At 40.9% G+C, this 23,528-nt stretch overlaps 1 protein-coding gene across 1 annotated transcript in view; it reads left to right on the top strand.

Moving 5' to 3' along the window:
• The window catches only part of csmd2 (CUB and Sushi multiple domains 2), a 340,637-nt gene extending 317,893 nt beyond the window's left edge, over positions 1 to 22,744 (top strand). Inside the window, exons 71-72 of the mRNA XM_021322558.2 lie at positions 17,701 to 17,878; positions 18,194 to 22,744. Coding sequence (XP_021178233.2) covers positions 17,701 to 17,860 — 160 coding nt within the window. The 3' untranslated portion in view covers positions 17,861 to 17,878; positions 18,194 to 22,744. The remainder of the gene's footprint in view (positions 1 to 17,700; positions 17,879 to 18,193) is intronic.
• The last annotated feature ends 784 nt before the right edge of the window (positions 22,745 to 23,528 follow it).

Raw genomic sequence — 23,528 nt, 5'->3', positions numbered from 1 at the left:
AAGGCGTTGAGCTTCCCCTAAAGCATCCTAACAGCTCGATAGACGATAAGTGCTTTCTCATTCAAGGGAAAGTGCAACACTTCAAAGAAGCTTAGTTTCCTTGTCCTACTTACAGGTTTTCTTTCTCAAACACACAGGATGTACACATTAACAACGCCTTATTGTCCCAAGCATCTCTCTGCTAGATGTCATGTCCTCGATTATATTTTCTTTGTAGACATTTACCGATAGAGCTGAGCTGCAGTGAATTTGAGTCGCGCAGTGCAATCCTCACTCTTGTTATACTTTGACTCTGTTTTTCCTGCAGGGTGATAGAGTACAGTCAAGCAAAATTGGGGTTCTTTTTGCAGTGGCTCTGTAGAGCAAATGCAAACATTTACAGGATTTATTAGAAACTGCCATTTTTCTAAAGGATAGAATTTGACATAAAGTAATTTCAAGGTAAGATAAGCAACAAAAAAAAAAAGAAAATAGGGTATGGGAAAACGATTTGAAGCCTTATTGCCTGAAGTATTGTGTACAAAGTCTCTGAAAAGTTCTTCAACAGTTTGACCAATCAGTTTTCTATCCTATGTTGTTACTGCAGTAATCAACTGTGGTGACCCTGGAGTGCCAGCCAATGGAGTTAGATTCGGGAATGATTTCACCTACAACCGAACAGTCACCTTCCAGTGTTCTCCTGGGTATACCATGGATGCTGACAGAGCCTCTTCTCTCATCTGCACCAAGGATCGGACCTGGAACGGCACCAAACCGCTCTGTAAAGGTACATTTGCATTGGATAAAGTGGATAAAGGTAGAGAATTGGCAAACGAGTCTCCGTACTGTTTCTGTTCTCTGTTGTGTCACTACTTTACATTACTAGATAGAGGAGGGAGAAAAAAAAAAACATTCATCCCTCTTTTTCTTCCTTGCAGCGATTGTCTGTGGTCCACCACCCCTCATCCCCAATGGACAGGTTGTTGGCACAGACTTAACCTGGGGCTCGAGCATAAGTTACTCCTGCAACCAAGGCTACCAGCTGTCCCTGCCTACTGTGTTAACATGCCAGGGCAACGGCAACTGGAGCGGAGAGAAACCGCAGTGTTTCCGTAAGTGGCACCCCACTGAAATGCTTTACATATTGTGATTAGTTTCTGAGATTGTTCTACCCCTATATGCACGTGCGTGTCCTGCAGGACGTAGCTCACCCTCTTGAGAATCTAATTAAAACCCAACACGTGTTGCAGGTCACCTAATGTTATGTCGCTCTCTCTTCCCTCCATCCGTCCCGTTGCTTTGTCACAGCTGTATTCTGTGGAGACCCAGGATTGCCGGATCAAGGCAGAAGGGAGGACCGGGGTTTTACCTATCTTTCCTCCGTCTCTTTCTCCTGCAACCCGCCCCTCATCTTGGTCGGTTCAGCCAGGAGGTACTGCCAGTATGATGGCACTTGGAGTGGCACGCAGCCCTCCTGTATAGGTAAGCTCCCAGTTTATTTATCCAATTATGAAACGAACCGTGGCAATATTCTTTAAATTTAGCGTACTGTGATTGAATTAAGCCGCAGAATGATAGTTACAGCCACTGCAGTAATTTTTTCGTTATACACATCATCTGGACCTACAGGATTCAGGTTCAGCTTTAACTTATGAAAAGTTTCTTTTAACCCTTATGATTTTTTATGCTGTTGTATTTATATTTCATTTGTGCAATCCGGTTTTTGACCCCTGAAAATTATTTTAAAAACTCCAGTCCAGCGTTTATATGTCTTACCCAATACAACCAGTAGGTAAAGATGGTAGGTGCTATCTGTTTTTTAGTTGCAATAACTGCATCTCTTATATCCATACACCTATCTTTGTGATGTGACATTTCAATTTGCAACAATCTGCTGACATTTAAGTTATGCCTATGCATCTGACATGAAATGATTGGAGCAACATGTATACCTATACCCCTCACACCATTTGTGACATGAAAGCTCATTTCAGCGCTCGCAGAAAACATATTACAGTACGGTATGAAATACTTACAGATTTCCATATTTGTTTTTTGTAACATCTAATTGTTTCAAACCAGCAAACTGGGTATAATGTCAGACAAAGATTAAAGCAATGTTTGAAATATTTCGATTTTTAAGAAAAAACAAATAAACCAACCATTATCTTTACAGAAAAATTTAATTATCTGTGATTAACCATGCATTTTGCATTTAATTGCATAAGGCCACAACTCAGATCATATTACTGCATGAACCGTAGAATCAGGAAATCACTTGTCTGACAAAACGAAGGAGTTTAAAAGGCCTCAAAAAGCAACACCACTTTGGAACTCAGCAACAGATGGGAAACAGAGCCAGTGACACTCATATTTCTGAAAGGGGGACAAAGTTCTATCTAAGACTTTGGGATTTATAAACTACAATAAGAGCCATCATCCACAATGTTAAAAACATAGAACAAAAATAATATTTCGACCTACCAAAACTACACGAAGAGCGCTCATCAAAAAAAATCTATGAGGTCACAAACAAACCCAGAACACATCTAAAGAACCGCAGATTATATCGCATGCATTAAGGTCCATGTTCATGTTCAACAATAAAAAGGGAGACTGGGCAAAGTGGCATGGATGCAGGAGCTTCGAGGCAGAAACTGCTGATGAGCAGAAAGAACACAACGCCTGTCTTAATTTGCCAAAAAAGACTTTTGGGCAATATTCTGTGTACAGATGAGAAAGGAAATGGACCTTTTCAGAGGTGTGCGTCAATTTATACCTGACGTAACCTACAACACAGCCTTTCAGAATGAGAACATCCCACTGACACTCATGAATGCTGCTCTCTAGCAGACAGTCAGGAAGGAGAACATCCGGCCATCAGTTTTGTGACCTTAACTTTAAACACACAACACTGGGTTAATCCAATCTAAATCACACAAGCAAGTCCACGTTTGGGCGACCTTACAACAGAACAAAAATGAAGGATTTGGTGTGAGCTAGTCAAAGTACAGATGTAAACTGGAGAGATAACGTGGCCTGAGCCTAAAACTGAGTAGCCATGATCATAAATCATCCAATGTGGCTGCCGGTGAGGATTCTCAGTCATCCAGGTCATGGTCATCCCAAAAAAGGTTAAAAAATCAACCTTTTTTTCCCATAGGACAGGTTGATTTGAATAGCTTTTCTCCTTAAGTAAATAACTTTGTTTGATCACCTGAAACAGGCAAAATCAGAAGAAATATATAAGAAACAAAAAAGGTTGTTGTAAAAGGTGGATGTTAAAACAGCCTTGTTATAGCATAAAGTGAAATAAAAATAGTTACAATAATATAGAACGGTAAAAATTTATTTGTTCCAGAATGTTTAAAGCAGGAATCCTTTTCTGCATAATAAACATTAGTTTTAATATAAAATTAATTTGTGAACAATAATGACATACCCTAACGTTATACCTAAGAGATAGAAAAACAGCAAGGAAATAAAGATGGAAGATTGCAAACTGCTCCCAGAAAGATCTATAGTGTGTTCAAAAAGAAGCACAGATTCCTCCTGTTGTACAAAGTTTTCCATGCATTAGGGCAGACATGTTGTTCCAGATCATCAGCTTCTTCTGTCTGTTCCTGGAATCCCCAGTGATTCAAAGCCTGCAACAAGCCTGCTGTCACAGAACATTTTGCTTTACACGTCACCCGAGATCAATTATCTCGATTCTGACAATGTATCGGAGTCCTTATCACGCTGCAAATGTTTAGCCTCGGAAAATGAAGGGATGAAATCAAAAAAGGAAACTAAAGTTATAACCTTTGAAATCACCATATTTTAAATGGGAGAAGTCACTGGAGTCGGTTGTTTGTTTCAGATCCAAGTCACACCACCTGTGGAGACCCCGGCATTCCGCTCTTCGGAAATCAGAACAACAGTCAAGGCTACCAGGTTTGAAAATGTTGTCGTGCGGGAAATTCGGTTTATATGTCGAACAATAGCATTCAATTAAATCTCAAAAGGTCATTTCCCCCCCTTCTTCTGTCTTTGTTACTACAACCTGTACTCCCCCTTGATTTTGTAATGTAAGCTCTTTTTTTTCAGCTTGTTCTGCAAAGGTTGAAGATTCAATGATTAATGCAATATTGATGGTGTGAGAAAACACATTGTCCCTCTAGGCCTACCTTAGATCCCGTTAGGATTCCACAATATTTTAAGCTTCTTTGATCTAAACTCCTGAGCCATGTTGCAAGTAAGACAGTAAGAGATTTGGTCCTGTAACGACAAGTGAAGGTCTTGCAGAAGTGGCCCTGTGATTATTCAGAGTTGCTTTCTCAGAAACATATCGGAAGCTACGAAACTGTTGCTAAACTATGCTTAGAAAAAAGAAATTTGCTATTGATTACTGTTTTAATCTGTTTAGGCATAAAATGGTCAGCAGCGCATCTCTTCCCCCGCCAATCTGGTGAAGTCTAATTGACATCTGTTGATTTTAACAATTCAGCGCCTTGCAAACGGATTTATTCCTTGAGGTTTTTTTCCCCATTTTATTACTTTATTACCACTAACGTCTGTGTTTTGTGTTGAGACTTTATATTATCGGCCTACGAAAGGCAGAACATTAAATGTGAAGGTATAAGAAAGGATACAGGGTTTTCAGGTTTGTCTAAAAGAGAAATATTCTGAAAAGTGCGGGTGTGCATTTGCGCCCCTTTTTGCTCTGATTCCACTAGATAAAATCCAGGTCATCCAATTGCAAAAGCGTGTGCAAAATTCCCCTGCCTGTTCTAATCGCACTTGTTCCCCAGGTTGAATGCCGACCTTGCTAACTATTTCCTGCAACCTTTTTTTTTTTTCTTGCTTGTCCTGTTACAGATTGGCAGCACCGTGTTCTTTAACTGCAGGAAGGGCTACTTGTTGCAGGGCTCCATTTCACGCACGTGTCTGCCCAACCTCACCTGGAGTGGGTTTCAGCCCGAGTGCATTGGTAAGCGCAGAGGTTCTCATGCACAAACCCGTTTATATAATTAAATAATAATTAAAATGACCGCCGTTCAAGCATTACTCGGAACGTGCTGCCTACATATTGCAATGGTGCTATTTTTAGCAACTTCTTTTTCTGCCCTTTGAATTTGTGTCCCGCTGTCTCTGCAGCCCACCACTGCAGCCAGCCAGAGATGCCTGCTCAGTCTGATGTGAGAGCCATTGAACTGCCATCCCTTGGCTACACGTTGATCTACACGTGTCAGCCCGGCTTCTACCTGGCTGGAGGATCAGAACACAGAACCTGCAGGTCCGACGGTAGCTGGTCAGGGAAACCCCCGCTGTGTGCAGGTAAGGACATGCTTATATCAAATCTGTAAAACTGTATCAGTTTCAGCAAGCATGGCTCATATGTGCACCTTTTTTTTTTTTTTACTGCAGCAATATTGTCTAAATGGATTTACTTTACAACAGCTATGTTAATAATCTCAAATGACATTTGAAAATAGCCATACCTCTTCAATTTATTTTACATTTTGTCACATTAAAACTACAAATTCAATGGATTTCACAAAAAATTCTAGCTGCCGTCGTACCAAATAGTCACCTGACCTGACCTGAAATTTGTACCCCCTGAATCAGGAGCGCGGGTTCCGCTGGAGGTGCGGATCCAGTCTACCCCGTTTCCATTTTTAACCAACTAGGAGGAGGAGTGTTAGGCCTACTTGTGTTAAAACGTGAACGAGGAGTGTCCACACTTCATTGTTCAGCGTGTGGGTTAAAACCGAAAGTTACACAAAACTGTTCTCCCGCGATTGTTTGAATACCGAGGCTGCCTATTATGAGGAGAATCGCGTCTGTTTAAACTCCATTCACAACATTTCTGCTCAATATGGCACCTCCTCAACAAGTAAACAGCTCTCTGGCCGTTTCCAAATTTCTGAAGGAAATACAATTTGTTCTGATTGTCGCTCATCTCCAGGAATTGTGTTTCTAAATAGACCCGCGTGAATTGATCAAATTAAAACGACTCCCAAAGTTTAAATAATCACTGAATGAAGTTAAGACCATAACTATTCATTACTGAACGCTCTTTCTCTGCTGCTCTGTTAACACGAACTGCAGCAGGAATTACTGATAAGCTGAGAAAGAAGCTGAAACAGCCCCTCAGAAAGCGGGCTTTAGACAGAGCTCTGAACGGACAGTGTTGTGAACAGATCATCCGCAGACCAGATGGGCTCTGTTAGTTCTTTTGCATGAGGAATGCCATGTGTGGCGTGTGAAGTCAGAGGAATGCGTGTGTCACACGGTCATTGCATGAGAGTTGAGAGCTCTGATTATGAAGTGGAACGAAAGATACCTGATTTTTTATTTCATTTCAGATACCTGTAAATAGAATCTAGTGAAGGTAGCGTCTGGCAGAGATTAGTTGGTGGACAAACTCTATGTCAATATTTACGTGAGGTTCACCGTCCTGCAGAAGAATTTCCCTAAACTGAAAAGCAATAACTACACGGGAAGAGTTCAAATCATTTTCCTTCCATGCAAAGTTTTGTATTATGTTGTGTTGGTTTTTAGCATAAAATCCCGTTGAAGTCCCATTAAATCCCATTAAAATGCATTGAGGTTTGTGATTCTAACACAACAAAATGTAAAAAAGAAAAAAAAAGACATTTAATGGATGTCAATATTTTACAAGACAATTTATACATCTGTACAAACACAGTGATACATATTTCCACGATGTAAACCAAATATTGGTTTTGTTCTTATGACCACCGAACCAAGAGCTCACCTCAACAGCAAAGCATTATGAGTGCTGTTTTCTCCAACTGGCTTATAATAAAGATGAAACATTATTTTCCACGTGTTAATGCAGAATGTTTTAATTTTGTTTAGCACGGTTTAAAAATAGGAGAAAACAGGAAGCTTACCTTTCTCATAACTGTTACCAATGGACTACATTGTGTCTCATTCATTTTCAGTTGGCAAATTTTGGAGCACAGTCTCATTTTAAAATGTCTAAGCCATCAGCATGGACTGTTTTCAAGTGGATTTATATTGTTGTATATTCTATCAATCCGGGCATTGGTTATTCCTGCTTATGCAACTTCAAACATTGAAAAAAATCTAAACAAATCTCCCTTTAATTCTATAGTTTGCATTTTTATCAAGCTATTAGAACATTATAGAGTCAAATTAATTTCAGAAATTTAAAATGATTCTTTGTTTACTTTTGTGACGTCCATGTGGCCTAATAGGTAATCGCCAGCGGTTGAGTTGTTTCGCCTCGGCTCAGTTCTTTCCCCTGTGGTCTAACAAAGGTAAAACACAGCTTTTTGGCAGGGGTGAAGAGAAAGTAAGTTTTTAGAAATAAAATGGTTGGGCCTGTTCATCAAATAGATGGATAGAGCCACATTTGCTTTAGAAGTTATTTCAGTTTTAGAGCAAAAATGCATTAAATCGCAGTAAAGTAGATTTTAAAAGCAAGTGTGGTTTAAAAATGAAGATTAAAGAGAACCATTCCTCTCAAGGAATCTCACATTCATCAAATAAACCCTACACAGATGAGCATCCCCCAAACAACAACTACAAAACTCAGTTTTGCTGTTTGCTAAATAGAGAATAAATACAAAACACTGCCCAGGTTGTGGATCTGTGTGCTAAAATGTTCAAAATGAGCACTTTCATAAGCATTAATATTTTCTGTAAACCTGAAACTTAACAAACTGGTATTACCTTTGAAGCAACATGCCAGTGGCAGGCTAATAAGCTTTATCTTTTTTTTAAAGAAAAATGACGAGCAAGCTTTAATGAGTTCCTGTCAGGATTATGAATTTTAAAACGCACAAGTAGTGATTGCTTTAATCTGTGTGAGCTGAATTTGTAACTACTTCTTAGAAAGGGTGAACTTGCACAAAACTGATTGCTTGTGACACTGTCAGATAAAAAAGAATAAAATGCCTTGATATCTTTATCATTAAGACTTATTTGATTGTATGCACCCGACTTCCTATAGATTGCTGTATTGTTTTTGTTTTTAGTTCTTTGCATTTGATTATTCTTTTTGAAGAATCTCCACTTTTTATTTGTTTTTTTTTAATCTAGTTTTACTGATGCTGTGCCAGACCCCCAGCTTCCCATAGTGAAGAAACTGGGGGTGTCTGATGTCGACGAATAGCACCGTTACTGCATTTTTGTTCTACGACGCATGCCAGAGTAGGATGGTCCATCCATCACACCATTAGATTGCCTGAAGCCCGACACGCCCGTACAAATACAAACAAATCGACAAGCTTTGAAAGATTAACCAAGTTACAAGAGTTGATTAGGCCAATTCTAGCTATTGATCTGATTGGTCAGATGTCCGTCTTAGAAATGGTACGGTGGACAAGAAATGGTGGGCAAGTTCTAGGAGGCTAATGGACCTGCGATCACTAACCCCCACCCCCTCCCCCCAAAAGCATCAACCTAAATACATAGGGAAGAAAAAAAAGGAGCAATCAACACACAATTATCTAAGGTAGCAGAATGCTAATGGTTGAAGAAAAACGACGTAAGGGAGGTAGATAGTCAGGAGATGGATACCTTGTCAGGCTGTTAGTGAAATATACGGGGTTGGTTGTTTTTTAAGACTTTGCAATTACAAGTAAAGGCCAGGAAGAGAACTGGCCGTTGCACATATAGGACATTAAGTTTGCCTGTGGGCACAGTGATGGAAAAGGCAGCTCAAGAGGCTGGCAGCTAATAAAGTTAGAGTGTGGGAGCATGTTTTGTGTTGATATTTATGTGTATCTCAGTCTTTACCTCCCATGTAATGTGCTTCTTACAGTTATAAAATGTCACCAGAATAGCTGTCTTTGTTTGCAGTTGTGAGTAAAAGCCTTTTTTTTTCCCCCAGTTTTTTTATCAGTGTGGGTGTATGTTTACTACAGTGATGTAGTCTCGTGGTCCCGTGTGAGCTGTAAGGCATTATTAAACTGCCTCCTTTGAAGCTGTGAAACTGTCTATCTGATTTAGCCAAAACCCTGCAGGGGATGCTTGGGCCGCTTTTTGACACGAGTCAAGTCCCGTCACAGGCAGCCTTTCACTCTGCCCGCCACAGGAGTTATTAGTTGTAAGCAAGACGTCCTGCTAGTAATGTCCTTTAGATCAGTATAATTCAAGTAAAGATTATTAAAACCTTATTGTGGCCTTTGAAAAGTCACCCGCTTGTCCTCATGGGCTCACATTTTCAGGCTAAAATAAGTATCAAACATGTAGAAGTATCTTGTTTTTGTTGTATTTATTGCAGACTTCATATAGTTGAAGGAAGGATGACTGGAGAAATGCAAGTCGACATACTTGATAGTAATCTGAAGAGGAAGCAAAGACAAGAGTCCTAAATACACAGTAAACTCTTAAATTTTAGTTGGCTACAAAAAAATATATATATATATTGTTAGTGTTCAATACTCATTTTACCGACTATATCCCTTGAATTAACCTTGACATGCTAAATAGCTGAGCTCTAACTTTTGGTAAAAAGTCTCTTATTGTATTTTTATAGAAACTAAAAATGTACGATATTAATACAAGGTACTAGTAAGAACTATCTATCTATCTATCTATCTATCTATCTATCTATCTATCTATCTATCTATCTATCTATCTATCTATCTATCTATCTATCTATCTATCTATCTATCTATCTATCTATCTATCTATCTATCTATCTATCTATCTATCTATCTATCTATCTATCTATCTATCTATAATGCAGTTATGAAGCAGTCAAAACATAAAATCCAATCACTTCCATGGCAACAAATGTATCAAATCAAGGAGCCTTCACATAGCCATGGCCTTCAGATTAGCTCTAGGAAAGTGTGTACAGTGCTTCAGGAAATGGGATTTCATGGCCGAGCAGTTGTATTCCACCCTTACGTCACAAAGTTGAATTGCAAATTGTTGCATGCACGGGTGTAAAGCTCGCTGCCAAAGGACTCTAGAGCAACGGTCACATATTCTCTGGAGTCACGAATAATACATATTTGTATGGCAATATGGTGAAAAAGCCAGATTTTAGCAGTTGCCAGTAGAATGGTGCTTGTCAGACTGCATTGTGTCAAAAGTAAAGTCTGCTGCAGTGGGATTATTACCGAGGACTGTTTTTGTGCTTGAGGCTCATATTGCTGCAAAAGGGTGGGTCAGTGTCACATTACAGAAAAAAACTTTAAAAAAAAAAATATTTATTTGTTGATATCAACCATTTCATAACATCCGTCGTGCGGCAATACCTAAATATATAGTGTATTTTTTTTTATGACCAGTGAACCAATATGTCGACGTTTCCTGACCAGCAGGCAAGGGGTATGCGTAGTGTACCAGAAGGGACGTGATGGACTGCAACGCCATCCTAACCCCTTGCAGTTTTACTTTCTTGAAATTACACACCACACCAAGAGATTTCGCTCATTTAAAGGTTTCTGTTTTGTGTGTGCGCTTTGGTTTTCAGCTGATAATCGGCCAAGTGGGAGAAGTCCGGTGGGCACCGTACAAGAACCTCCATCTAAACTGCCAGGTAATGCTAGTACACCATGAATTAAGCATTGCCATATTTAACAATAAGAAGAGGTGAAGTCAATAGTTTGGTTCATTCAGATAACATTACATTATATATTCAGGCTGTTAACTGAGTTTTTCTCCATTAAGAGGATACGATTGTTAGCTAAAATTGCACGTCAGGCGATTCAGTTTCTACGATTTCTGAGATTTACAACCTCTTGACGTAGTGAAGCGTCTCAGTTGCTTTTGATGTCTGTTGTTCTCTGTCATGTGTCTCAGTCCCTGGTGGTGTGTTTGCCAAAAACTCCCTCTGGAGAGGCTCCTACGAGTACCTGGGAAAGAAGCAGCCAGCCATGCTCAGCATCACTGCCTTTGAACCTTTTAGCAACCGAGTTAACGGGACACTGATTGACCACAGTGGGGTTGAGCTGAAATTAGCAGGTAAGTACTCTTGAATTTATAGAGAGAGAGAGTCCTTTCAGCTGCTCCCTCCTTCAGGGGTCGCCACAGCTAGTCACTACTACTTGCACACAGACTTTGCAGAGGATGCCTTTCCTGTTGCAACCAGAAATCAAACCCAGGTCCTCGGGTTTAAAGTCATTTAAAGTGTTGCATAAAGGCTCTCTGTAAAATAATTGTCAAGTAGGAAGTCCTAGTGTTTTCAGTACTAGCCAGTAATTTGAAACGTTTAGGACCAAGAACATTTCTTTTCCAGTGTTTGTTGTAAAAAAGAGGCGGAACTTTTTTCAAATTTTTTCACAAGGAGACAAACCTGCAACATAACACGTAGGACTCTCATCTTTGGGTGCCATTAGTCCATGTTACAGTGTAGAAAACAATGTTTCACTTGTTTCATTTTATAGTGGAGAACTAGAGAGATTATAATAGGATGTTAATGCAACATTATAATGTATATAATTTCCTTTTATTGTCTCTTAAAAATAAATATTATTCTTCCTAAAAAACAAAACTGAGTTCTTTAATCTATTTTAGTTGTATTAGTTGATATAAGGAGTCTGTGCTGATGACCAAGGTTGTCATAATACAAAAATTACACCCAGCTTAAATGCTTCTAAAAATATCTAAAGATATACATACAAGAGGATATATTATAATAAAAAGAATTGCTCTAATATTCATTGAGAAGCTTATGTAATGAATCTGTTTGTATTTACCTCTACATTTGACATAAAACAGCCATTAGTGTTATCCAATTATTAGTTATTTATTGCTTTTGGTTGACATTTTGAAAGGCAGATCTCCTCTCCTGAACCATGTTGTCCCATTTCCAACGTGTTTTCCCCGCAGGAACATACAAGAGGGAGGAAGCCCAGCTCCTGCTACAGGTCCACCAGATCAGGGGTCCTGTAGAGATCTTTGTGAACAAGTTTAAAATAGACAACTGGGCCCTGGACGGACACGTGAGTGCAAGCCCAAAAAGTCGCCTTTGTTACAACACCTTCCTTCGCCTCCGCGAAGACGTTGCAGCTCGCGCACTTAAACACACATCTTCATAGGAAGCCACGCGCGGGCATACATCCACACTAACCTTGTCACTCTGGGGAGATGGAGGGCCCACTGAGAGTTTTCTCTTTAATTAAAATGTCAGTTAAATCATTGCTTGGTAATCAGGACTTGACAGACCCCCTCGCTCCTCTCTCCCATATTACCCCTCCCACACCCCCACACCCCCAACCCCAGGCACCTTTAATACACACACTTCTGATTTAATTAAAAAAAACAGGTCACAGTACATGTGGATCAGAGTGCTTTCATGTGCTGCTTTACAAGATGTGCACAGAAAGTGGTTTAAAGGTTCCTTCTTTTTCTAAACCGGAGCGTTCCTCTTGTGCGAAACTCGTGCCGTGTGAAGGAGCGTGTTTGTTTGTGATCTCGAGCAGAAAAACGTCACATGAAATGCCAGCCGTGAGAGTACCCCTCAGCTCTTTCTGACATGATATTTCATTTTCTGCCTGAACCAACTGCTGACACTTTGATGACGTCCCCACCATCACCCCCCCCCCCCCTCCCTTTGTGCAGCCATGATGTGACACTTAAAATGTCTCCTCTCATTCCTCTCTCTCACCAGGTGTCCTACATCTCCTCATCCAACTCCTTTGTGTACCAGGGATTTGTCAGGGGAAAAGGCTTCGGCCAATTTGGTCTCCAGAGATTGGGTGAGTGAACTTCCCTCTTGGTTAAAGAGACCAGCGTAACGTGTTTTCTGAAGAAAGGTTTACCACTGTGTGTTTTTCTATATTAGCAGGAAATATAGTTCATTTATACAATATTTATCCACAGTTTGCATACATTCACCAGGCCCATAAATGTTATTCATTTGAGGCTTTAATTGCATTGAGAATTTTTTTTCGTTTATTTATTTATTTTTTTACAGGTTGAATTTATTGTGGAATTCTACACAAAAAAAAAAAGATTTTATGCACACATTTAAATTGTTTGTATATTGTCCCTCCTCCACACGTTCGCAAGACATATAGGCTCAATAATGTTGATAGATTGCCACTAATGCTTTTTTTAATGCCCGCACTACCGCTATTGACCAACTTCTGCCATAGTTCTTGTTGGCAGAATTGTTTGTCACCATTATCCATTCATTTCACCCCGCTCAAATATGAGCGGGGTGAAATTGGCCACGCTGTTGGTGAAGTGGTGAAATGCAACCAAACTGCTTGATGATTCCTCTCAGATGTTCAATTTTACTCCACATATCAGATATCAGACTTTAATTAAACAACAATCTCAAAAAAAAGCACGGCATTTAAAACTGCGATCGATTTAACTTTTTAACAAGTTATTTTCATGTGGGTAACATATGTGCTTTTACCACTCGTTTTATAAACTCATCTCTTTGATTTTTTTATTCCACAGTTTCTTTTCTTTTTTTTCTCCATGGTTGCCATTTCACCAAGATAAATAAAAAGATCAGCTGACCCATTTTAAATACACATTAACATTCACTGGATGCTTTGCATCGACCATTTATGGTTGAATCTGGCCGTGTAGAGGGCTGACCATGAGACGGAACCAGGTACTCAAATGTTCATGTACAACTGGGATCTATAGAGGGAAGTTGTGTGCAGGTGTGTGCACATGGTTTCCTAAATCTGCCGTACATCATTTATTTTTTCTTGCCGTATGTACACTTTTAGTATGGATTCCATGCAAAATAACATAAATGAGACCCCTGGTGATTATTTTGACAATTTTCTGCATATGTGTGTCTAAAACCATCAGTGCTTCTGGGTCATATGGTTGAATTGATTGTTCCAACATAGCAGGATAAAGCAGGGTAACATTATGCTTCTGGAAGAGCCCTTACTTCAGGCCTATTAAATATGTATGCATTATGCTTAAAAGACTGGTGTGTTCCAAAAAACAAACCCGTTTCAATGGGCTTTCCCAATTATACCTAGAGGAGTGGTCAGATTCTAAACCAGTATTTTTTTCAGAGGCTTGTTGATAGGGGTGTACGTATATCTTCAATTTGTATGTATAATGTGGATCTTGTGTGGATTAGAGAAAAAAAACATAGCTTTGATTGAAGTTTGCTTAATGATCATTCTAGCCTGAAAAGGTCTGCAAATAATGACAATTATGCCCTTTGTGGTTGTATGTAAACCTTTGACCAGCATTTTAATCATTGTTCTTTAGTTCCCTCTAATGGGAGGAAAGGTTATTCTCTCTTTTTTCATGTTTCCTGAGCCAGGAGTTTACTTTATGTAATTGTCCATAGTGTTTTTGTACAGTGACATATAACCAATTCTTTTATCCTAACTCTGTGTCCTTTGGGGAGCTGAATGGAAACCTATGGCTCAAACCTCTGGCTAGGACTAACTAGATTCAGAACCAGATTTTTCTCATGTGCATTTTATTCCGCCATGATAATGCAGTTTTCTTCAGACGGTACCAGATCATTCTTTCCGTGGAGGCCTTGTGAGTCAGTGCCTTGCGAACCCATTTTTACTGCTTACATGAACTTGCGCAATCCAGTTATTAGACGTAATGATGACAAAGCAGTTAACATTTAAAACGCTTCAAAAACATTTACTGCTGCCGAGCAAAAACACGCCGGTGAGCTGTCAGACAACGGAAGCTTTAAGTGGAGCAACTGACTTCTGAAAAGCATCAAGTTCATACAAAATTGCAATACATTGCAATTTCTACATTAAATACGCGTTAATGCGTTTAACTCCTTTGCACGCCAGCGCGGAAGGTGATTCTCTAGGACTCAAGTTGCCTTGCAAACATATTCCCAGCGCCTGTGAGCGGAGACGAGCAGCAGCGGCGGGAGCGAGACCGTGCTTTGTGTTAACACCGATGAAGTATTTGTATGCACCGCAGAAAGTGGATGTGAGAATCTGCTGTAATGAGAAAGGTGCTTGAGCAGCAGGTGCACCCCCCCCCCCTTTTTTTTTTTTTTTGCGGCACGCTCATGAAGCAAACATCCCTGTGTTATTACAGGCGCTTAGGGCTGATGCCAGGGTATTCATCTGCGTGAGTTTAAGTGTGTGTACCAAACACCAGATCGGTGTCTGGGAGGTGGGTTAGGCATCTCGGAAATAACCCCGCTTAATTTGACGACACGTCGCGCTTTGTTTGAACTCGCCGGCGGTGTAACAGCGAGGGCCGTTCGTCTGCTTAAATGTGTCTGTGTGTCTGTTTGTGTGGCCCATGCTTATGCAGTTGGGGTTGATTGGCAAAACAAAAAAAAAAAAAAAAACAACAACCCTAATTTAATTCCTTCCCGTTTGTCACCCGCCCTTTATTAGAGCTTTTTTTTTTTTTTTTGGCATTCTGTGGAGAACAGGTGGGCTGTCACCCTGTTGCTTTTGCAGACACACAACTTTAGAAATTAGATGACACATCTGAAATGAGTTAATAGCTGCCGGCCTTTGATGCCAGCAATTAAGAGTCATTGTTGGAATAATGGAATTTGACTTTCCTGTGGGTTTGGAGGGAGGGCGGGGGGAGAAAATTAACACATGGAAGTAAAAAAAAATACATAAATCAGTTTTACTGAGGTGGTTTATTGTGTGTAAATAGAGTGCTCCTGGTATCTCCTCTTCAGCTGCTGAAGGTTATGTTCAATTATTTCTGTATAGGACTGCTAATTTCATCAAGAATCAGTTTTAATAGAAGATTAGACAAAGTTATCTAAAATACATTTAGCTTAATGATTTCCTACCTGTTCAGGTAAAAGCTTATTGTCTGTTTTTTTTTTTTCTTCTTCTTTCTTTCTCCAGAGAGCTTAGATCCCGGTAGAGACAACCCAGGCTACAACTTTGCCTCCAACAGCAGTTCAGTGGCAGCTGCCATTCTAGTGCCTTTCATAGCCATGATCATTGCAGGCTTCGCTCTCTATCTCTATAAACACAGGTAAGACTGAGATTTCATTTCATTTCTTGCTGAAATGCATCTGTCACTTCAGTTTCATTTAGGGTAAGGTTCCAGAGGTGGTCCTGCTAGAGGTAAATGTAGATGCATTTACCCCAAAATGTCACGTCCTGCGCTCCTGTGCCGCCTCCATGAGTCCAGGGAAAGCAAAGCCTACTACGTCCGCGATTTTGCTTTGTTGAAGTAACTAAAATAGAAACTGTTTTGAAATATTTCACAATTTTTTTTAGGTGCTACATAATTCCAAATAATTTTGCTCCATCGTTCTAATATCTTTTTTTTACAAAATAAAAGGGAAAGCCCTTGAATGACTGATGTGTGTCCAAATGGCTAGCTGGTAGTGCCTACCGCTACAGATGCTTTCATACCATTTTGCCAAATGTCGACCATACATTTTAAACTATAATGTGGATAATGATGAGGACGTGGAGAGAAAAAGCAGTTTGGTGTGATTGTTTTCAAATTGTTTTAGAAATCAAAAGGTTTGGCGAGCATTTGTGTCCTCCCCCTTTACTCTGATACATATAAATAAAATCCATCATAACCAATTGTCTAATTTAACCTCGGTTGCTCAAATACCACAAGAAAATGGGAGATGTGCCATGTATGAGAATTTTGAAATGGTGATTTGTTACTAAAGTCAGAACCAAAAGCTGTCAATATGAAGCGAGGAGGTCAGTGAATTCAGTAGTGTATGATGTGCACAACTGGAGGATGTATGTGGAAGTGTTGCAATGTGCCTGTAAAGCAAAAGCTAGCGTCATACCTGTCTAGGAGCGCAGAGATTGATTAGTTGGCACGCATAGACCTTACCGGGTTCTCAGGTGTCCCGTTCCAAAAAAAAAATTATTGCAAAACAGGTAAATGCCCAACCTGACCACTAGGGGGCGTAACAGTCAGTATTAATTCAGCTGTTTTGTTATGAGGTTTGTTAAAAAACAATAGTGAGCATAGGACCAGCTAGGGAAACACGTGGGACAGGTCAAGCATAACGTTGTGTAAAAACCGCATTTTCCAGCGAGGCAAGGAGAGCCTTAGACAGAGAAGTGGCCAATAGTCCCAGGGTAATTCTGGAGGTGATCCAGAGCTCACTGAGAGAATCTGTTGACCAGACAGCTGTTTGCCGTGCGTTCAACAAATCCAGTCTTTTGTTGAAAAAGTCAAGAAGAAAGCCGTTGTTGAAAGAAAGCCAGAAGAAGTACAAGCCATGCAGAGGATCAAGGAAACATGTGGAGGAAGGTGCTCTGGTCAGAGGCCAATATTAAACGTTTGGACCTCACTATGCACGGCGTAAAACTAACACAGAGTGTTCCGGTCAGCCTCCAGACCTAAATCCCACTTTGGACTTGAGGTATTTGTGGCAAACTGAGCTTCCATTGATCCAGCCTGACTCGTTGTGAGCAATTCTGCAAATAAGAATGAGCACAAGCCTCTATCTCCAGATGTGAGAAGCATTATGACACCTACAAAGTATTTATACATGCATTGGCACACTTTCCATATTTGTAAAATATTTTCAAAATCATAATTTTCCCTTCAATTTCAACTCTGCCAATTGAGATAGTATGGAAAACTAACTGGATATTTATATGGCGAGAGCAGGGGAAGAAATAATGAGAGCTAAATTGTAATGCTTACACTAAATGCACCGATCTAAATAAATTAGAAAACCAAATGAGTCGCAGCAGCATAATCCTCATCGTGTCGATATTTTCCCGCTTACTAAGGAATAAAAGGTCAGTTTGTGTGAACTCTTCGTATAACTGGCAATATAAACCGCATTCATTTCAGAAGAAGACCCAAAGTTCCCTTCAACGGTTACGTGGGCCACGAGAACACGAACGGCCGGGCCACGTTCGAGAACCCCATGTACGACCGCAACATCCAACCCACTGACATCATGGCCAATGAGACAGAGTTCACAGTCAGCACCGTGTGCACAGCTGTATAGCGACGCCGTCCTTCAGAGGTGAGAACTTTGCCGCTGAACACGGAGCGACGCCTGACGGCTTTCCTCCTGCTATTAATGCGGTTTGTTTCAACTTACGCTGTGTGTTTTATGCTTCTAGATTAATACTGATTTCCTCTTTGTTTTCTGTTTCATCCATTTTCATTATCTTCATCATTCTGGTTCATCTTTTTTTTTGTTTTCTCTCCCACCTTTACCCTTTTAAACCCCCTTCCCCCTCTTTTGTGTGGGTCTTTACGTTCTAACTGACCGCTCGTTCCCATTTTCCGCCACCCACACCCTCTCTCATGTTGTCCGCCGCCACCTTCAAACCAGCTAAGGAAGGAAAGATGCACCACGGCCTCCGCCGCCGGCAGAGGACAACTATAGCTCCTTGTGCAGATGGCGAGGAAAAGATTATTTTATTTGCTGAAACACCTTCGAGAAACATCTGCGGTCGCAGAGCCTTGTAACCCGCGGGAAACAAGGAAAAGAAACTATGTGAGGGCGACAACTTCATCAAAGGTCAACAAGAACCGGCTCTCTGTAACTTTACATGGTTTTCTCGGTCATGTTCCATATTCTAAGGAAAAAGCTTCCATCTGAACCTGCAGCCGGCAGGAGTACTGCTGGAGGCAAAGCTGTGATGACTTTCTCCTCACCGCCCTTCGCCTAAACCCAAAGGGAAGTTTGTGTAAGTCATAACATGTACCTGTAGCCGACAACAAACTCTGCGCACTGTGCGGCGGGTAAGCCACGTCTCCACGGGTGCGGGAGGCAGCGAGAAACCGTCCGGACTGTTGGGATTCATCCTTCCTTCCTGCTTTCTATTTGCTTTTTTGTTTGCTTTACGGCTTTCACGTCCCGTTCTTGTTGTTTTACGCCGCCGGCTCTCTGTAATGAGCAACTGGGAACACTCAGATCTTTGCCACTGAGGCTTGAAAGTTTAAAGCTTTCAATTTCATGTAGGAAACACTCTTTTCGTTACTTTGTGAGCTCTTTCTCCTATTTTCCTTTCCCTGTGGATGGAGAGGAGGCTGAAACGGTAGCTAGGTTTGTTGGGAAGTAAAGCAGAGCGAGAACTTTAAGTGACGACGATAGGAGTGCCCGTGTGCATATTCACGTACACATTTGTGGTTTCAACCAAAAACATGGGGATTCTTTTTGTTTCGCAAGTGGCATCTGATTTTATTTCATTTTATTTTAGGAAGGTTAAAGATCAGGAAGAAAGGTGACTCAAATATAACCCATCAATTGGAGGTCTGCCCCCGCGGAAGGAAAAAAAGTTTGAATCTCGCTCCAGTCCACAGCAATGTTTACTCCTCTTCCATTTTCAGCTTGTGGTGGTCCAAATACATTCAGGTCGTAATATCGGGTGAGAAAAACGAATTAGCCGTGCGACAAGCAGAAAAGGGCTGGAGAAGTCAGAGACGATCTCTCTCTCTCCAACGGGGACAGGATCTATGATGCGTTTCCACGGACGTAACCTTTGAGGGCCACGTTACATGTTTCATTTTTCATTCACATCCACATCTCAGGGCAAAGCTGTAGCACCAACTCATTCTCATAAAAAACAAAAAAAAAACAATAGTGCATAAAGGGGAAAAGAAATGGTTAACTTTCACCTTTTTTTTATCAAACGATCAACCTTTAGATGTTTCGCTGATTTAGTGTGCCGCTGTTTTTCTCTACGAATAAAGGGATAGTTTGTATTTTTTTAGGCGAAGTTCTGAAAAAAGTACCATCAGTCGTAGTTCCTTTATCCGTAGTGGAAAGATGTCTGGAAGTCGGTAGAAAGGTTAGAAGATTATAAAATCACCAGTATATCTGACTTAATATAATGTTTGCATCTATTGGATAAACCTCTACACTTTTACATAAGACACAGCGCGAGAGCATTTTCTCCGTTTTGTCAGCTGAAGAACTTCCTTGTTGCTTGACTAAAGGAGGCTGGTAGACGTTAGCTACGATTTGGCTGTTTGCTCTAACTCCAGTACGTTTTTGGTGGTTATGCCACGGCGTGAATGGCGGTACGCTCGTGTGCGCTGTTTGGAGATTACCCAGCAGCCTCCACCAGCCTGGCTTCAGCGTTGAGACACGGAAGTTGTTGGACTGAGATATCGGCACCAAACTTAATGGCCTTTTTGTAAAAGTTCAGAGAGGCTATAGGCACTAATATGGGGTTTTGTCCAACAGGTGTGTTAAGCTGCTCAAATCCTCTAAAACGGAGGCCCCGTCTTATTAGCTGCACTTTCTCAGTTTTCTACAATCCCATCAACATATTTGACGTTCTACTGGAGGTAAATTAACTAATAGAGGAGGGGGAAAAAAAGCTTTTCAGAACCTTCCCTATCCATTTGAAGGTGCCATAGTAGCTCCTTACACCTGGCCTTAGGAAACGAAGGATCAAAATGCAAATTAGCCTTATTTCTTCAAAATCTTCAGAGTGAGGCATCAGAGGCTGAAGAGCGGATGAGTCATTGTTGCGTTCCCCGCGGATTACGTTCGGGTCTTTTCCCTCCAAGTTCACTTCTGACAGCCCCATCCCTTTTAAAGGAGAGGAGTGTTTCTCTTGTTTTGTTTTCCAGCTCATCATAAAAACGTTGAAGACTACTTGCTCGGGGCTGTGACAGCGGGGGAGTCACTGGCATACTGATTACCGCCGTGCATAAAATTGGAAATGATAAATACGATATAGGGAAAAAAAAAAACAGTTTATGCCGTTAATGCTAACCCTCCTTGTCTGGCGCTGCTGGGGAGAAAATGACAGAAAATATTGTTTTTTAGAGTGCAACGCACAGGCGAAATGTCATCAAATACATCTGTGGGATTCTGCTTTGTGCGCCGCGCTCTGATGAGAGGACTTTTATGACCCATTTTGTAGACCTGTTTGTCCCGAGGAAGCTCAATGGGGTGAATCGTGCTTGGATTTCCCTGAAAGGAAAGTGAGCCTTTACTCGTAGCTTCCATTAAATGTAGCTGTCGAACTCAGACGCCATTAAACTGGTAATATTATAGGCCGCATCTTTATTTACCGAATACAGTATCAGACTACCTAAAAAAAAAATGTATAATAAAACATCTATACTGATCCTTTTTTTCTTCTTCTGCTGGGCATTGTTGGGGGGAAAAAAAAGGAAATTAAATTAAGTAAATCACCCAGAGCGCATATTTTCTCCTAGAAATGAAGTCCCTTGAAGCCAATCACATGCATTGTTCCCTCAATCATTTCCACTGAGGTTCAGTAATTGCTTTGACGATTTTTATTACTTTTAAGGCTCCCGTTTATCTCGAGCGTTCCGCTGGAATATTCGGCCATCTTCCTCCTCTGGAGTTCGAGCGATAGAGAGGGAAAGGATTGAATTACCCTGGAGATTTCACAGAGAGATGAGCAGCTACACTCGCATAATCCCGCAGACTCCCACGCGCTGAAGCCGTACCGTTTCGTGCAGCGGTCGCATGGCGCAATACGCTTATTTTGACTCTAAAGCTGCACTCAAACATCTCATTTTTTACATAGTATCTGCTCAGGCCAATTTCCTCCACAATGGCGACTTTCCACTTGCTTCGTTAAAGAGACTTCAGTGATTTAAGTGGCTAATGCTATTATCACCCCAAATTCCCCGGCAAGTAACTGATTCTATTTAGTTGTATGACTCACTAAATATAACCCTGCAGAAGATCACACGTAAGTGATTGTACTGACAAGGGCTCATTCTAAGCAAATTAAGAAACGGTCAATAAAATGGCCACTTTTTATTTTATTTTTCTTTAACATTTTCCATGATTTTACCTACTCCAGTCTTCAATAAGCACTTTATGTTCATTATAGTGCCTTGTCATAACTCATAAAGTTACCGTTCAGCTTTAGCTTTAGCAGCCCTTTTTTTTTTCTTTTCGGTCAATGAATCCCCAACCGTCTTCACTAAAGTTTAGGGGTCAACGTTCAGATATTGCAAGCTGGAGCCCTTCAGTCGCTCCTTGATCATCTCCCCGGCTGAGTGGCCCCGGCTGCTGCAGACAAAACTCCCGAAGTGCTGAAGAGACTGTGAGCTGTCGTTTAGATCTCGCTGAAGGGGGAAAAAGAGCTTCTAAAGATGGCAGAGTAGAGGTCCGTTTCGCCTTTTATTATCTCCGCGTTTTGTTCTGAGAGAACGAGAATCCAGAAATCTGTCTTGTGTTTTGATGAATTTTTCAAGCTGCGTCTCTCGTCGATGGTTTGAAGGCTGCTTCGTCAGTCAAAGAGGAAGTTCCAAATTCATCGAATGAAAAAAAAATTTTAAAAAAATTAGTGTTTAGTCTGAAACGAAAACTTTCTTGAAAACCTGCGCTTAAATCTTACTTTTCATGTTCCTGAGATGTAAATCTGGGGAGCTGTTTTCCTTTAAGCCCGTCTTAGTTGACCCAAAAACTATTCACTGCACCACAGTTGAATGAACATGAAGATCAGTGAGTGTTGGACTGAGCTGCGGAGCAACAGTCAGGAACGGAGCCTTCCTTGACAGCAGCTGGTGAATTTGTGCTTCTTTTATTTATTGTTTTGCATACTTTAAATCACTAACTCTGTCCATTCTGGCTGATTTTAGTTATCAGCCCCACACAGCTCTGAGCCCCCATCCTGTTCACCATCTCTTCTATAATGTAACACGCCACAGCTATGGTCTTTGAGTTCACCCAGTTTCCTCTCAATCAGGGACCAGACCAAAAGCCTCCCACTTCTCTGTCTCTCTCTCTCTCCCTCTCTGCAGCTAGGGCTCTGACTTTTGTGTAGTGAAAACCCGAGCAACCCATCAGTTATGCTGAGTGACACTTTCTGCAGCAGATATCATTTATAATCTCCCATCTTTCACTGTCACCACATATCGATAGCTACCAAAAAAAAAAAAAGAACAGCTAAAGCTCTGCAGCTTGCCATCACCCTTCAGCCCGTTTCAGTGCATAAGGGGAAAAAACAAGTGCGCCTCAATAAATAAGAATAACGTTGAAAACCTAATTTTATACTCTATTTCATATATAGAGAGTCGTTCTACTCAGCCTTGCTTTTCAAGCATTTATTTTTGTCGAATGTCTTTCGGCGAATGAAAACCCACAATTTAGTTTCTCAGAATATTATAATAAAAACGGTTCATTGGCACAGAAACGCTGCCCTACTGAAACGTGTGTTGATGTATTGTAGGGTAAATTTAACAATTGGTTTGGGCTATTCTCCGCGAATTACTGCAACATATGCCACACGGGAGCGATCAGCCTGCGGCGCTCATGAGCTGCTCATCAAGTCCAGCTATGTTTAATACCGGCCTTCAGCTTGCCTTCCCTTTTTCTTGACAAATACCTCGTTCACAACGTCCATACATCTGTGTGCGGTGACGGCCCGAAGCACCACCAGCTCCAGCTTCAGTCCAAGGCTTGTGAATCTCACCCAAACTCTTGAATGGACTTTGCTTTATAGTCTTATCTGTGTGCGCACTATTTTCTGTCAGACGTTTTCCTTCCACTTAACTTTCTGTTAGTGGAGCTTCTTTAGCTTATGAGCTTTTGTGGCTTGCTGTCCTTGTGGAGGGCTTCATCAACTTTCTGCCCTTCCCGTGATCCTGCAGGTCGATACGTGCATTTTAACGTATTCCTTGTTTGAGAAATCCATTCTTATGCGTAGTAATATAAAGAGATTTGA

The sequence above is a fragment of the Fundulus heteroclitus genome, chromosome 13, assembly GCF_011125445.2.
Source record: "Fundulus heteroclitus isolate FHET01 chromosome 13, MU-UCD_Fhet_4.1, whole genome shotgun sequence".
Taxonomy (NCBI): Eukaryota; Metazoa; Chordata; class Actinopteri; order Cyprinodontiformes; family Fundulidae; genus Fundulus; species Fundulus heteroclitus.
This window is presented reverse-complemented; position numbering and strand designations above follow the sequence as displayed.